Raw genomic sequence first — 17564 nt, forward strand, 5'->3', positions numbered from 1 at the left:
CAAGAATAGAGTAAGAATGACTGAACCGATTTACATGTCTCTCTGAAACAACTGTAAAAGACTTACATACACGCAAATAAATTGTATTTACATGACCTAACAATGGACAATTGGAAATGGAAATAAAAATAAATTTACAACAGCAAGAAAAATAAGAAATATCAGTGGGTAAACTGACAAAATATGTTCAGGACCTAAAATAGCTGTAAAAATTTTAAAAAGCACTTTGAAAAAGAAGGAAGTTAGTGGACTTACATTACCTGATTTCAAAACTTACTATAAAGCTACAATAGTCAAGACAGTGTTGCATCGCTGTGAAGATGGATAATTAGATAAATGGAACAACACAGAGAAGGCAAAATTATATCTATCTCTTTATATCAATAAATATTTGAGAGAAGGTTAAAAGGATATTCATATGCAAAAATTAAGCTTTGATCCATACCTCACACCATGTATAAAAATTACTTGAAATATAGGTCCTAGACCATAAAATCTAAAATGACATTCTGGAAGAAAACATAGAAAAACCTTGTTACCTTGAATTAGCTAAAGATTTCTTAGCTATGACACTGAAAGCACAATCCAGGGACAGGAGGAGGCTTTGGGGAGTGATGGATGTGTTCTCTGGGTTTCTCCAAAGGCTCAGCAGTAAAGAGTCTGCCTGCAATGCTGGAGACCCAAGTTTGATCCCTGGGTCGGGAAGGTCCCCTGGAGAAGGGAATGGCAACCCACTCCAGTATTCTTGCCTGGAGAATCCCATGGCCAGAGGAGCCTGGTGGGCTACAGTCCATGGGGTTGCAAAGAGCTGGACACGACTGAGCACACATGCAGTGTGAAGTTCTACTTCCTGCACATTTTTTTTTTCTTTTTAAAAACGTGCTTAATGTTTATGTGTACTTGTGCTTAGTTGCTCCAGGGAATCTTCCCAATCCAGGGATTGAACCCAGTCTCCCACATTGCAGGCGGATTCTTCACCATCTGAGGCACCAGGGAAGTTTTATGAACAAAAGTTTTATGTACTTAACACTTAATCCTCAAAATTCCCCCAGGTGTATAAGCATCTTCTCCATGCATTGGATCAGATTAGGAATTCCACCAGTCTTCCTGAAGAAATCTTTAACAGCTTCTGACCTGTCCCCTCTCACCCGGCCACTCACCAGACTTGCCTCACCACCGTTGTCAGGAGATTCCTCTCCATCATCCTGAGACTTCCCTTTCCCCTTTCTTTTTTTTTTAATTTTTTTTTATTTTTTTAATTTTTTTTTCCCTTTCCCCTTTCTTGTGCTGGATCACCTGTTTCCTGGATTCCATATTTACTTCTTTTTTAAAAAATATTTATTTATTTTGGCTACATCGGGTCCCACATGTAGCATGTGGGATCTAGCTCCCTGACCAAGGATCGAACCCAGGTCCCTTGCATTGGGAATGCAGAGTCTTAGCCACTGGACCACCAGGGAAGTCCCTGTATATTTACTTCTTTCTTTGCTTTTTTCCTTTTTGTACTTTTTTCTAGAAATGTCTTCAGTTTTATCTTTCAACTCTTCTGTTGGGTTTTCCAGTTCTCTGTTAAGTTTTTAAATTTTTTTTTTTAAGTTTTTTAATTTTTAAGAGCCCTTTTCTTTCCATCCCACCTCTCCACTCCCCACCAGGTATACAGGAAGATGCTCTGTAAGGGACTGCATCAATTTCCACTTCCTTCACAGGGACTTCTTGCCTAACCTTCCTCTCTTTTCTCTAAAAAAAAAAAAACAAAAACACTTTAAAAATTTCTGGATTTTCCTGAAAATGTTTGGTTCTCATTTCATGGCTTTTCTCTGGTCTCTGTGAGTTTGCTGATTCTTAGCTGTCTGCTCCTCCTTGAAAGTCATAGAAAAAGCCTCCTGAGAAGTCTGTGCTTTGGAGACAGGCTCATTCATTGTGATCCTCAGCGTTGGGTGATCTAACTGCCGAATCCCTGATGACAGTTTCTTTGGTTCTTTGGGCTCAGACTGGCCCGTTCCTCCACTGCAGGCTGTTCATACACCTACACAGAGGGAATGTGTTTGGCTGCCGGGATCCTGGGAGCCGAGAGAGCATAGAATACTTAGGGCAGGTGCCTCGACATTCTGTTTGTGAATTTTCATTTATCCTCCTATTTTCAGTACAGCAACCCTGCCCTCAACTGTTTGCCTGTCTTCCAGACCCAGGACCATTTGTTTTGGCCTCTGAAGGGAAGCCTCCAGCTTCCTGCCAGAGTAGGGAAGAGCCATCTGTCACCTGACTGCAGATTCAGGCAGTTTTAGCTCCACCCCCAGCCCTATGTCCAGTGCTGTCAATGCCCACGCCTTTTATAGGTTCTGAAACTTAAGTTGAATTATATCTTAGGTTTCTGCATGGCTAGCTTTAGATTCAGCTTTCTCTGGTCACCTAAGCCAATTATCATGTGTCTATCTGCCTTCCAGCTCCTGCTGCTGTATTTTTTCCTCTCTTGTTCTCATCCTCCACAACTTGTGCCAAAACAAACACAAAATCCTTTTACTGTCATTTAGTTTCAGAAGGCCTCAAAGATTGATGTGTGTATATTTTTTTCACCACCTTTAATCAAAAGTCAATCTAACAATAATGCACATATTCAACAGGGAGAGAAATTTAACTCATATTCTTAAATATTGTATAACTATTAAAAGAAGTATTTGTCATGAATTTTTAATAATGAGAACACTTTTCTTGTAATATTAGTTGATTTTTAAAATATTACTGAGTTTTTTACAAAAGAAGATTTCAACAACTTTCAAAATGTTCATGGAGAAAGCATAGGTAAAAATATACCCCTCTATTAGTTCATGGTTAATGAGTAGGATTATGGAAATTTTTATTTTTATTTCTGCAATTTATAAATTTTCATAGTATATAAATATTATCTTTTCTTGTCATTAATAAGATTACTTAATGATTCACAATTATAGAAAAAGTATTGTTGTTGCTTAGTTGCTAAGTCATATAATACTTAAAAAGATATCTGTCTATCCACACATATAATCACAGTTTTTTCAGTTGCTCCAAAGTTCACTGGAGAGTTATAGACTGTTAACATGCTGCTGTATGTTTTCCTCTCAGTAAATATGCATGCTATTTTTATAATAAAAATAATAATATTCTTCCTCTTTGTATCCACTGTTAAGACTTTTGGAGTCAGTCATGGGCTAAGGTAAGAAAGTCTAGTTTGAACTACTGTTGAAATACAGTTGTTACTTGGAAAGAAAGGGGAGATCCCTGGGAGCCTTTTAGCTTTCTCATCTTAGTCAATGGAAAGGATTGGTTTACTAGATTTGCTAATTATCAGCTTGGAAGACAGGAAGACCTCATGAGAACTCCTGGGGACCAGTCCAGGGAATGGGAGAGGATGGAAGCAGGATGCTTGGAGGGCCTGGGATAGAGCACAGAGCATGGCTGAGGGGAGCGTTCCTAGGGGAGGGCTTGACCCACTTTGCTTAGGATCATTCCCGCAGAGCAGCAAAAATAATGCCATGTGGATCCTATCGAATAATCCTACTGGCTGACCTGTGAAACAGGAATTGGGGACAGATAGCTAATGTTGGGGGCCTCCCAGGTGGTGCTAGTGGTAAAGAATCTGCCTGCCAGTGCAGGAGATACAGGAGACAAGGATTCCATCCCTGCGTTGGAAAGATTTCCTGGAGGAGGAAATGGCAACCCACTCCAGTATTCTTGTCTGGAGAATTCTATGGTCAGAGGATTCTGGTAGGCTATAGTCCATGAGGCTGCAAAGAATCAGACACGGCTGAGTGACTGAGCACATAAAGCACACAGCTAATGTTGGATGGAGAGGAGACATTGCTTTATTAGCCTAAAGGAAGTTTTGAAGTCTTGCTTCAAAACCCCATGCATTCATCGACCCTGGCTTGGTGCTGCCATAGCATTTAAACTAGTGACCTCCAGACAGCCTTCCTCTGTGCATGGTCCCTGCCTGCAAATAAGTGAGGAAGATTTGTGATCCTCTGTTTGGATTCCTTTTCTTGAAGTAGATCGGTTATCAGTGCATCTTATCTTTTTAGTAATGAGTTACTAACTTTTTCTTTTGTTTCAATAGGGAGCACTGAATAACACCCTGAATTTACAAGTCTACCTTTTAATAGATGAATCAGCCAGATGGACTCTGCTGTTGGATTTAGTTCCTAAATTGTGATGGTTTCAAAAAGTGATGTTGAGTCTCAGCCTCTTACAAAGTCTTTTTTTTTTTTTATTAATTTGCTTTTATTTTTGGCTGCACTGGGTCTTCGTTGTGCTGTGTGGGCTTTCTCTAGTTGCAGCAAGCAGGGGCTATTCTTCATTGAGGTAGGTGGGCTTCTCATCGCGGTGGCTTCTCTTGCTTCTGAGCTTGGGCTCTAGGGTGCGTGGGGTTCGGTAGTTGGTGGCTTGATGGCTCTAGAGCACAGACTCCGTAGTTGTGGTACATGGGCTTATTTACTGCAAGGCATGTGGGATTTTCCCAGACCCGAGCTGGCACCCATGAGTTGGCTGGCAGGTTCTTATCCACTGCCACCAGGAAGCCCATCTTACAAAGTCTTTTAATCTTCCTCTCTTTGCACTATCTCTTTGTTTCTCTTGCTATATTTTCTTTCTTTTTTCACTTTTTGTTAGGCTAGTGTCATTTATCAGTCTGTTTATTTGGGAAAGTGAGAGATGGATTGTAATAGCCATTCAATGTGAAAACAACAGCCCTATCTTTTATCATTAGATAATTAAAAAATAATTTAAAATATTAAAAAAAAAACCCAGCTGTCTTTAAGAAAGCTCATCTACCCAGTTTTGTATTTTAAGATCCTATCTAAATGAATGACTACCAGCAAAATTATAAAAAGAATTAAAATTAGAGACAGAAGAAACAAGCAATCTCTGCTTGTTTGACAGCAAATTTCTTACGGGAAGGTTGAAAACAATCATTAACATCAATTTTTAATGCTTATTTATTTCATAGCAGTTAACTACATAGTGACCTTTGAGAATGGGTATGGTTTGGAAGTTTAAGCACCACCAAAATTGGGGCTGCCAGCGTTTTGGGGGGATGTATTTAAAAGAAATTACTCAGTTTACTGAGGAACAGCAATAATTTATTAAATGTTCAACTTTTTAATAACATGATAAAAATAGCTCATTTGAAGTTTGGGGGTTGCTATTAGGCATATAATGTTTAACATTCCTACAGAAATGGACAAGCATCAGGGCATGAATTCGATCATATAGAATTGCTAACTGCAGGGGAAATGTTTGAAGTACATTTAAGAAATTAGGATGATTTTCTCTTATCTTTAAAGAAAAGATGGTATAATTGCTTTCTTGAGACTTCACTCTTTAGAGAGATTTATTTGTGTTATATATAATATAATGTAATATCCTTCCTTATCTCTGATTTTTCTTACTCCGAAGGCTCCTCTGTCTGAAATTAATATAGCAGCTCCTGTTTTTTTGGTTGTTGTTGTTGTTTTGTTTTTGCTTTTTTTTTTTAAACTTTATTTTTGGCTGCGCTGGGTCTTCATTGCTGCTTGAGGGCTTCTCTCTAGTTGCTTCATTGCTGCTTGAGGGCTTCTCTCTAGTTGCTTCAAGCAGAGGCTACTCTCTAGTTGTGGTGCACAGGCTTTTCATTGTGGTGGCTTCTCTTGTTGTGGAGCATGGCCTCTAGGCATGCAGGCTTCAGTAGTTGTGGTGCATGGACTTAGTTGTTCCGTGGCAATGTGGGATCTTCCTAGACCAGGGATTGAACCTGTGTCCTCTGCATTGGTAGGCAGATTCTTAACCACTGGACCACCAGGGAAGTTCACTCCTGCTTTCTTTTGACTAGTATTAATACAGAATGGACCTAATAGAAGCAGAAGATATTAAGAAGAGGTGGCAATAATACACAGAAGAACTATACAAAAAAGATCTTCATGACCCAGATAACCACGATGATGTGATCACTCACCTAGAGCCAGACGTACTGGAATGTGAAGTCAAGTGGGCCTTAGGAAGCATTACTACAAACAAGGCTAGTGGAGGTGATGGAATTTCAGCTGAGCTATTTCAAATCCTAAAAGATGATGCTGTGAAAGTGCTGCACTGAATATGCCAGCACATTTGGAAAACTCAGCAGTGGCCACAGGACAGGAAAAGGTCAGTTTTCATTCTAATCCCAAAGAAAGGCAATGCCAAAGAATGCTCCAACTACCGCACAGCTGCACTCATCTCTCAACACTAGCAAAGTAATGCTCAAAATTCACCAAGCCAGGCTTCAACAGTACATGAATCATGAACTTCCATATATTCAAGCTGGACTTAGAAAAGGCAGAGGAACCAGAGATCAAATTGCCAATATCCATTGGATCATCAAAAAAACGAGAGTTCCAGAAAAATATCTATTTCTGCTTTATTGACTATGCTAAAGCCTTTGACTGTGTGAATCACAACAAATTGTGGAAAATTCTTAAAGAGATGGGAATACCAAACCACCTTACATGCCTCTTGAGAACTCTGTGTGCAGGTCAAGAAGGAATAGTTAGAACTGGACATGGAACAACAGACTGGTTCCAAATTGGGAAAGGAGTATGTCAAGACTGTATATTGTCACTCTGCTTATTCAACTTATATGCAGAGTACATCCTGCCAGCTGGATGAAGCACAAACTGGAATTAAGATTGCTGGAGAAATATCAGTAACCTCAGATATGCAGATGACACCACCCTTATGGCAGAAAGCCAAGAACTAAAGAGCCTCTTGATGAAAGTGAAAGAAGAGAGTGAAAAAGTTGGCTTAAAACTCAACATTCGGAAAACTAAGATCATGGCATCTGGTCCCATCACTTCATGGCAAATAGATGGGGAAACAATGGAAACAGTGACAGACTTTATTTTTTGGGCTCCAAAATCACTGCAGATGGTGACTGCAGCCATGATATTAAAAGACACTTGCTCCTTGGAAGAAAAGCTATGACCAACCTAGATGGCATATTAAAAAGCAGAGACGTTACTTTACCAACAAAGGTCCGTCTAGTCAAAGCTATGGTTTTTCCAGTAGTCATTAATGGATGTGAGAGTTGGACCACAAAGAAAGCTGAGTGCCAAAGAATTGATGCTTTTGAACTGTGGTGTTGGAGAAGATTCTTGAGAGTCCCTTGGACTTTAAGGAGATCAAACCGGTCAATCCTAAAGCAATCCTGAATATTCATTGGAAGACTGATGCTGAAGCTGAAACTTCAATACTTTGGCCACCTTATGTGAAGAACTGACTCATTGGAAAAGACCCTGATGCTGGGAAAGATTGAAGGCAGAAGGAGAAGGGGACAACAGAGGATGAGATGGTTGAATGGCATCACCGAGTCGACGGACATGAGCTTGAGCAAGCTCCAAGAGTTGGTGATGGACAGGGAAGCCTGGCATGCTGCAGTCCATGGGGTCTCAAAGAGTCGGACACAGTTGAGTGACTGAACTGAACTGAACTGAATGCAGTATATTTTTCTCCATCACCTTACTTTTAAACTGTCTTTTAACATGGATTTTAACATGGATTTCTTATAGAAAATACAAAGTTGGGTATTATTTTTTATGCATTCTGACAACCTTGGTCTTCTAATTGATGTATTTAGACCACTGACAAAATGATTATTGATATAGCTGGATTAATTTCTACGAGATTTCTGTTTCCTTGTCCTCTGTTCCTATTTTTGTCTTCCGCATATTTCCCTCTTAGCATATATGTTATACTTTCTTGTTTTTACTTTTTTTAGTGGTTGCCTTAGTAGATTTACAACTGGTCCAAGTTCATTTTCAAATAATACTATATCACTTCAAGAGTGTTGAAATACTTTATAATAATTAAGTAGCCCTAATCTTACTTCTCATCCTTTGTATTATTGCTGTCATTCAATTTACTTCTACTAAAGAGTATAAGATATTCATATATATTGTTCCTATTATTATTTTGAAAAAAGTATTACCTGTTAGATCCATTAAGAATGAGACAAAGAAGGTTTTATTTTACTTTCATTTATTCTCTGATGCTCTTCCTTTCTTCATGGAGATCTGAGTTTCTGGCTTATATAATTTTCTTTCTCTCAGAAAAGCTTTTTTTAACATTTCTTACAAGTTGGATCTACACATTTACAAATTTCCTCAATTTTTGTTTGTCTGAGAAAGTTTTTATTTTTTCTTGTCTTTTGAAGGATAGTTTCACAGCACACAGGATTCTAGGTTGGTGTTTTTATCTTTCAATATTAAATATTTCACTCTATTTTCTTCTTACTAGTATGGTTTTTGAGGAAAAGTCACATACAATCCTTATTTTGCTCCTCCATAAGAAAAATGTTTTCCTTCTGGCTTTTTTCAGGATTTTTTTCCCTTGGTTTTCTTTGAATATAGCATGCCTAGCTGTGATGAATTGGGCATTTATCCTGCTTGGCCTTCTGTGAGCTTCATGGATCTGTGGTTTGGTGTCTGACACTCATTTGGGGCCGTTCTCAGTCACTGTTGGTTCAAATATTTCTTCTGTTCCTTTTTCCCTTTTCCTTCTGGTGTTCTCATTATGTATGTTAAACTTATATAATTGCCTCATTATTCTTGGATATTTTGTTGTGATTTTTTTTCAGGGTTGTTTTTTTCCCTCTTTGCTTCCAGTTTGGGGAGTTTCTGTTGTTGCATCCTCAAGCTCAGAGGTTCTTTGCTCATCTGTAGCTTATCTGCTAATAAGCCCATCAAAAGCATTCTTCATTTCTGGTAGTGTTTCTCATCCCTAGCATTTGTTTTTTATTCTTTCTTAGAGTTTCCATCTCTCTGCTAACATTGTTCATCTATTTTTATATGCTGCCTACTCTTTCCATTATGGTCCTTAACATTTTAATTATGGTTTAAAAAATACCTGGTCTGATATGTCCAACATTGTTATAGGTGCCTCTGGATTAATGCTTGTTCAATCTTAACAAGTTGTATTTTTACCTTTTAGTATACCTTGTAGGGTTTCCCTGGTGGCTCAGCTGGTGAAGAATCTGCCTGCAATGTGGGAGACCTGGGTTTGATCCCTAGGTTGGGAAGATCCCCTGGAGAAGGGAATGACAACCTATCCCTTGTAAATCATTGTTGAAAGATAGACATGATGTAGTGGCTAAAAGGAACTGTGGTGCGTAATAAGTGAAGTGAAGTGAAAGTTGCTTAGTTGTGTCTGACTCTTTGTGACCCCATGGACTATACAGTCCATGGAATTCTCCAGGCCAGAATACTGGAGTGGGTAGACTTTCCCTTCACCAGGGGATCTTCCCAACCCAGGGATCAAACCTAGGTTTCCCACATTGCAGGCAGATTCTTTACTAGTTGAGCCACAAGGAAAGCCCAAGCATACTGGAGTGGGTAGCCTATCCCTTCTCCAGCGGATCTTCCTGACCCAGGAATCGAACCGGGGTCTCCTACATTGCAGGTGGATGCTCTACCAACTGAGCTATCAGGGAAGCCCATGGTGAGTAATAAGTGTTTAGTAAATGCAGTGGTTAGGTGAGTGTTGAGGGGAAGCATTTTCTAGCCCTATGATTAGGTCAGTCAGTGAGCCTGTGTCCTTGGACAGTGAATTTCTCCTCCTCTTCCCCTCCCCACCGTGGTACAAGTTTGCAAGAGGGGGCTGAGGTTAGGCATTTCCCTTCTCTCTTCTCATTAGAAACCCAATAGATTAGGCTTTGGGCTTCCCGGGTGGCTCAGCGGTAATGAGTCTGCCTGCCTGCCAATTCAGGAGACATGGGTTTGATCCCTAGGTCAGGAAGATCCCCTGACCTAGAAGGAAGGAAATGGCAACCCACTCCAGTATTCTTGCCTAGAGAATCTTATGGACAGAGGATCCTGATGGGCTGCAGTCTGTGGGGTCCCAAAGAGTTGAACCCAACTGAGCAACTGAGCAACAACAAGATTAGACTCTGGTAAGTTAGTTTCTCCCGCAGGCAGAGCTTTTTAGGAACAGAATGCTCTGGTGTATTTCAGAATGGTTCCTTTCCCCCTCTTTCTTCCAGAAGCACAGGGTGGGGATGGGGCTCGTCTCTGCTTTCTACCGTGAGGACTTGGTAGAGCTTCTGCAGGTAAAACTCATGAACTATGGAGGCCCCCCCATAACTGGGTCCCCATTAAGTTTTTAACTCTCAAACTTGTCCTCACTGAGCTGCCAGCAGCTCATCAATCACTGTTCAGGTTTTCCTGTCCTGGCACTGGTTCCCGTGGGGCTTTCTTTTGTGGGTTTCTTCTACTCCAGCAAAAACAAGACTGGGAGCTGACATGGCTCAGACCATGAACTCCTTATTGCCAAATTCAAACTTAAATTGAAGAAAGTGGGGAAAACCACTAGACCATTCAGGTATGACCTAAATCAAATCCCTTATGATTATACAGTGGAAGTGAGAAATAGATTTAAGGGACTAGATCTGATAGACAGAGTGCCCGATGAACTATGGACGGAAGTTCATGCCATTGTACAGGAGACAGGGATTAAGACCATCCCCAAGAAAAAGAAATGCAAAAAAGCAAAATGGGTGTCTGAGGAGGCCTTACAAATAGCTCTGAGAAGAAGAGAAGCGAAAAGCAAAGGAGAAAAGGAAAGATTATACCCATTTGAATGCAGAGTTCCAAAGAATAGCAAGGAGTGATAAGAAAGCCTTCTTCAGTGATCAATGCAAAGAAATAGAGGAAAACAATAGAATAGGAAAGACTAGAGATCTCTTCAAGAAAATTAGAGATACCAAGGGAACATTTCATGCAAAGATGGACTCAATAAAGGACAGAAATGGTATGGACCTAGCAGAAGCAGAAGATACTAAGCAGAGGGGGCAAGAATACACAGAAGAAGTATATAAAAAAGATCTTCATGACCTAGGTAATCACAGTGGTGTGAACACTAACCTAGAGCCAGACATCCTGGAATGTGAAGTCAAGTGGGCCTTAGGAAGAATCACTATGAACAAAGCTAGTGGAGGTGATGGAATTCCAGCTGAGCTATTTCAAATCCTAAAAGATGATGCTGTGAAAGTGCTGCACTCAATATGCCAGCACATTTGGAAAACTCAGCAGTGGCCACAGGACTGGAAAAGGTCAGTTTTCATTCTAATCCCAAAGAAAGGCAAGGCCAAAGAATGGTCAAACTACCTCACAATTGCACTTATCTCACATGCTAGTAAAGTAATGCTCAAAATTCTCCAAGCCAGGCTTCAGCAATATGTGAACCATGAACTTCCAGATGTTCAAGCTGGTTTTATTTATTTTTCAAGCTGGTTTTAGAAAAGGCAGAGGAACCAGAGATCAACATGCCAACATCCAGTGGATCATTGAAAAAGCAAGAGAGTTCCAGAAAAACATCTATTTCTGCTTTATTGACTATGCCAAAGCCTTTGACTGTGTGAATCACAACAAACTGTGGAAAATTCTGAAAGAGATGGGAATACCAGACCACCTGACCTGCCTCTTGAGAAACCTGTATGCAGGTTAGGAAGCAACAGTTAGAATTGGATATGGAACAACAGAATGGTTCCAAATCGGGAAAGGAGTACGTCAAGACTGTATACTGTCACCCTGCTTATTTAACTTATATGCAGAGTACATCATGAGAAATGCTGGGCTGGAAGAAGCACAAGCTGGAATCAAGATTGCCGGGAGAAATATCAATAACCTCAGATATGCAGATGACATCACCCTTATGGCAGAAACTGAGCCTCTTGATGAAAGTGAAAGAGGAGAGTGAAAAAGTTGGCTTAAAACTCAACATTCAGAAAACTAAGAGCATGGCATCCGTTCCCATCACTTCATGGCAAATAGATGGGGAAACAGTGGAAACAGTAGCTAACTTTAATTTTTTGGGCTCCAAAATCACTGTGGATGGTGACTGCAGCCATGAAATTAAAAGACGCTTACTCCTTGGAAGGAACATTATGACCAACCTAGATAGCATATTAAAAAGCAGAGACATTACTTTGTCAACAAAGGTCCTTCTAGTCAAGGCTGTGGTTTTTCCAGTAGTCATGTATGGATGTGAGAGTTGGATTATAAAGAAAGCTGAGCACCAAAGAGTTGATGCTTTTGAAACATGTTGGAGAAGATTCTTGAGAGTCCTTTGTACTACAAGAATATCAAGCCATTCAATCCTAAAGAAAATCAGTCCTGAATATTCATTGGAAGGACTGATGCTAAAGCTGAAACTCCAATACTTCGGCCACCTGTAGCAAAGAGCTGACTCACTGGAAAAGACCCCGATGCTGGGAAAGATTGAGGGCGGGAAGAGAAGGGGATGACAGAGCATGAGATGGTTGGATGGCATCACCAACTCAGTGGTCATGAGTTTGAGTAAACTCTGGGAGTTGGTGATGGACAGGGAGGCCTGGCATGCTGTGGTTCATGGAATTGCAAAGAGTCGGACACGACTGAGCGACTGAACTGAACTCCAGTAAGTTGTGATTCTCTGTGTGTCTGTCTGTCTCTTTGGTTCTTAGAGCAGTAATTTGCCCTGTGGCTTCACATCTCTGCCTGGTTTAAGAAGAATTGTTGATTTTTCAGTTTGAAAAGTTTTTTACTTGTTAAGACAGAGTGATGACTTCTAAGCTCTTTACCTGCTGGACCAGAAACTGCCTGTTATCTTCTTTTTACATATAAAGAAACCAAGGCACAAAGAAGTTTAATAATTTGATCAAAGCCTCCCAGCTAGTATGTGGTAGTGCCAGGATTCAAATCTCGGTGCTTTAGCTCAGGAATCTGTGCCCTTAACCATCATTGAGGAGAACAGGCAAGTTGGGCCAGTGGGGGAAGGAGAAATGTGTTTTCTTACCATGAGATCTTTTATATCTCCTAAGTTTACATTTTCTTTTGAATTTTTTTTTTTTTGGCCATGCCTTGTGGCATGCCATCTAGTTCCCAGATCAGGGATTGAACCCATGTCCCCTGTGTTGGGAGCTCAAAGTCTTAACCACTAAGACCACCAGGGAAGTCATTACATTTTTTTCAAAACATTTTATAAAACCGTGAAAGGAACATGTGCCAGAAGGGTTGGTTTGAAAATGATGATTACTATAACTTGAAGTAGATATAATAATTAAATATTTTAGAGTAAAGGGGGGAAAAATTCACTCCTAAATCTACAATTTTTACAGATTACATTTCAGTCCTTATCCATCTTTGTGAATATTGTATGTGGGTATTATGTCCTCTTTTTCACTTAACATTGTACCATGGGAATTTCTCCCATGTTTCCATATCTTCTTTACAAATCATATTTAATAGCTGTATAATAGCCTGTCTTGGCAATGTGCTATAATTTACAAAACCACTCTTGTTTTGCTTGACATTTGATAACTGATTTTTTTTTTTTTTTTACAATAATAGATAATGTTCCACAGTTGTTTCCCTTTCACTGAGTGATTTCATTCAGGATAGCCTCATGAGAGGAATTACTGGGTCAATGTATCTGGATAGATGTATAATTATCACCAATTTTTGTCATATTAATTTCTAGAAGGACTGTACCAATTATCTGGGCTTCCAGCATTGTATAATTACATCAAATATAACAATATAAAAGGTTATATGTACATATATGGAAAATCTTTTAGATGCAAGGGTAGTGTCAAACTAAGAGACTATAAAATAAGACTCCTTCCATGAACTGAAACATGGCTTATTCTCAGATTTAAGTTTATGTTACATGGGGCCTTGCATATAGGAGACATTGCATAGAATTTTTTTTTTTGGATGTGGACCATTTTTAAAGTCTTTATTGAAGTTGTTTCAATATTGCTTCTGTTTTATGTTTTGGTTTTTTAGCCTTGAGGCATGTGGGATCTTAACTCCCTAACCAGGGATCAAACCTGCACCCACTCCTTTAGAAGCTGAAGTCTTAACCACTGGACCGCCAGGGAAGTCCCTATATATATTTATTGATTGGATAGATGATGAATGGATGGATGAATGACATCCAAGTGATTTCTCCTAATTAACACTTAAAAAGTTAGTGACAAAGTCGAAATGATTTCCTGATTTAGGATATAGAGTTCTTTCACCTATGATAACTGCATTCTTACCCCATCCAGTCAGCAGTTACTATAAACTTAGTATATGAAAAGCATGGTCTGGAAGCTGAGGGTCCTGTGTTATCAGTAAACATAGTCCCATCCATCATGGTCCTCACAGTTTGACTGGGAAACTCACCTACCTCTCCAGACCAAATCCTCATTATAAAATGAAGATGCTGACCTCAGAAGTTCCCTTCAGCTTCTGGATTCAGTGATCTTCTCAAACTCTAAATTTCTTAGTTCTGGATACTAAGACTCTAAGCATATTTTAAAGAGTAATCTAAAAGGACTTTCTTGGTGGCCCAGTGGTTGAGAGTCCACTTGCCAAAGCAGGGGACACGGGTTCTGACCCTGATCTGGGAAGATTCCACATGTGGCAGAGCAACTAAACCTGTGTTTTCCACAACTGCTGAGCTACGTCAGAAGCCTGTGTGCCTTAGAACTTGTGCTCTGAAGCAACAGCAGCCACCACAATGAGAAGCCCTCGTCCTGCAGCTAGAGAAAGCCTGTGTGCAGCATTGAAGACCCAGTGCAGCCAAAAATAAATAAGTAAATCAAAATATTTTTTAAAATCTAGCTTTTTTTTTTTTTTAAAGAACAACCTAAAGAAACTAGTGATTCTGCGTAATGACAGGAAGTCTTCTTCCTACTCCTCATTTGTTCTTTTGATCATCATTCTTTGAGCACATGCTAAACATGAGCCACTATTTAGTTCTAGAAATAAGAAAGAAAAAAAAAAGAGAGAAAGCCATCTTCTCTTAAAACGTCTTATCATCTAAGATGGGAAAGCTTTCTGAAGAGGAGTAGTTTGGGAACACAGCAGTACTTCACACAATGCTTCTATGTATGTGTGAACGGGATGTGCTTGTTCTGCTGTCAGGGAGGGGAGAGGCTCCCCTTTGCTCCTCTCCAAGTTCCTGAGGCTAGACCAATCATAACATTGACACAAGACAGATTTACAGGAGAAAAAGAAAAATTTAATTTGTGTGCACAGAGGTCGCAGAGAAATGGAATCTAAGAAGTGGCCAAAGCAAATAGCCTTTTACTTTGTAGACAAAGAAGCAATAAATTTGAGAGGGAGTGACAGGACAAAGAAACAGGTTTGGGTGTTTAATTAGTAAGGAATTTAAGCAGAGTTTGGACTTGGGTAGTGATTTAATAAAGAAACAACAAGCATGCAGGCTTCTCGGCCCAGAATCCTGTCTCTGGTGATAACAATATCTTTCCAGCTCCCAATACAAGAAGGGCATCTTTCATGTGGAAGATTTATTTCCTGCTTTCAGGGATTCTAGAAAGGGTAAAGATATCATTCTTTGCATTGACTGTTCCTTAAGTAATTTTAATTCAAACTAATCATCATGCTATTGAGGCCTATTTTGGGCCCCAATACTACTCTTCTGGGACTTCCCAGGTAGCACTAGCGGTAAAGAACCCACCTTCCAGTGCAGGAGACTTAAGAGATGCGGGTTCAATCCCTGGGTCTGGAAGATCCCCTGGAGGAGGGCATGGCAACCCACTCCAGTATTCTTGCCTGGAGAATCCCATGGACAGAGGAGCCTGGCAGGCTACAGCCCATAGTGTTGCAAAGAGTGGGGCACAACTGAAGCAACTTAGCATGCACTACTATTCTAGCTAAAATGTAAATGGTCTCCAGTAATAAAGCAGAGAAAGGAACAGCTAATACTGACTTAGGCTTACCCTCTAATGCTCCCAGAAGCTAATGGGAATTATCACTGAATATTGAAAGTTTATCATGGGGAAAAATACTTGTATTTTTGTACTTGCCAACATGAAGATGAAAGAGGATGAATGGTAGACTCACCATTTCTCTTCTTCTACTTGCACTCCTACGGACTGGAACTTACTGGGTGCTTTATTTCCCCCTGTCTTGTCAGGTTCTTCAGCATCATCCACCTGAAGAAATAGCCACAAGTAGAGGTGCTCTATTTTAGTCATCTTGCTTGAAAAACAAAGTCTCATTTCATTAGAAACATCTGTAGTATTACTGGAATGTTTGGTGATATGTTCAATATTTGTGTATTTGATGAACAGCATCACTACATAATTAGCGTGTACTTTGACTCTGCTGATCTTAGTAAAATGCAGTTTTGTTCACTCCTAAGTTGCCCAATAAATGTCTGATTCCTGCAGAGCTTTGTTAGGATGTACTTACTTGTGAGCGCTATATTAGGAAGAAGTACCTCATGGGATGGGCTTCCCTGATAGCTCAGATAAAGAATCCACCTGTAATGCAGGAGACCCTGGTTCAGTCCCTGGGTCGGGAAGATCCTCTGGAGAAGGGATAGGCTACCCACTCCAGTATGCTTGGGCTTCCCTTGTGGCTCAACTAGTAAAGAATATACCTGTAATGAGGGAGACGTGGGTTTGATCCCTGGGTTGGGAAGATCCCCTGGAGAAGGGAAAGGCTACCCACTCCAGTATTCTGGCCTGGAGAATTCCATGGACTGTATAGTCCATGGGGTCACAAAGAGTCGGACACGACTGAGCGACTTTCACTTTCACCTCATGGGATTGTGCTTTTTAAAGTTTTGAATTTGCACATAACAAAATACAAAAGAAGGAAGAAATTTCACTTATTGTACTTAGAATTGTTGATACTGGGATATTGAGCTACAAACTTATAAACTGTAGAGTACTTCATTTTTTTCCCCTTAAATTAAGGAATTGGCTTTGGATATCACTTCATAGCTTCTAAATAGCTATGACCATGTTATAATTCATATAGAAAATATATCTAAATATAACTGATAGTTTATGTGACAGATCAGACCCAACCCACATTTGAAACAAATTTTGCGACTATTCAGAGCAATTAGTTTTATTCATCTTTTTTCTTAATAAATTATTTCTTTTCTGAATATAAAAACAATTTAATTTAAGTCTTATAAAACTAAAACACAACTACTAAGTTTGAGAGCCACAACTAGTGAAGTCCATGTGCCTAAAGTCTGTGCTCTGCAACAAGAGAAGCCACTGCAATGAGAAGCCCACACATTGCAACTAGAGAAAGCCCACATGGAGCAACAATGACCCAATACAACCATAAAAAAAAAAAGAACCAGGATGAGCCACGCCCTGAGAAAAGGAGAAAGAAAGGAAGCAGGGGTCCGAGGATGGGAGAGGAAGCTGCTGTTTCCTGTCCTAGACTCGCCCCCACATCCAGACGCATAGCTTATTTGCATCAAAGTGTTGTCATCTTAAGCTTTAGTCATTGCCAGTAAATTTATCTCTGACTTTAATCCCCTTAGATCCAAATATTGACAAACGTCACCTCTCTCATATAGTGTGTGGGCTAATCTATTTAAACTTTTGAAGAGACACTTAAAATTTTGAAATATGTTGCAGGATTAATTAAATCTCTGTCCTGAAAAAAACTAAGAAAGCCCATGGCAGATGATACAATTTTAGCATTGTTTGGATAATCATCATCTTAAAGGAGGATGGGCTTCCCTGGTGGCTCAGCTGGTAAAGAATCCACCCGAAATGCGAGAGA

At 39.8% G+C, this 17564-nt stretch overlaps 1 protein-coding gene across 13 annotated transcripts in view; it reads right to left on the minus strand.

Annotated features, from left to right (window-relative positions):
• Positions 1-17564, minus strand: part of DLGAP1 (DLG associated protein 1) — a 750273-nt gene that overhangs the window by 30540 nt on the left and 702169 nt on the right. For all 13 annotated transcript variants that reach the window (XM_043888813.1, XM_043888810.1, XM_043888814.1 and 10 more), the window contains one exon: positions 15873-15964. In XM_043888813.1, the coding sequence (XP_043744748.1) occupies positions 15873-15964 (92 nt within the window). The remainder of the gene's footprint in view (positions 1-15872; positions 15965-17564) is intronic.

The sequence above is a fragment of the Cervus elaphus genome, chromosome 27 (genome assembly GCF_910594005.1).
Source record: "Cervus elaphus chromosome 27, mCerEla1.1, whole genome shotgun sequence".
Lineage (NCBI taxonomy): Eukaryota > Metazoa > Chordata > Mammalia > Artiodactyla > Cervidae > Cervus > Cervus elaphus.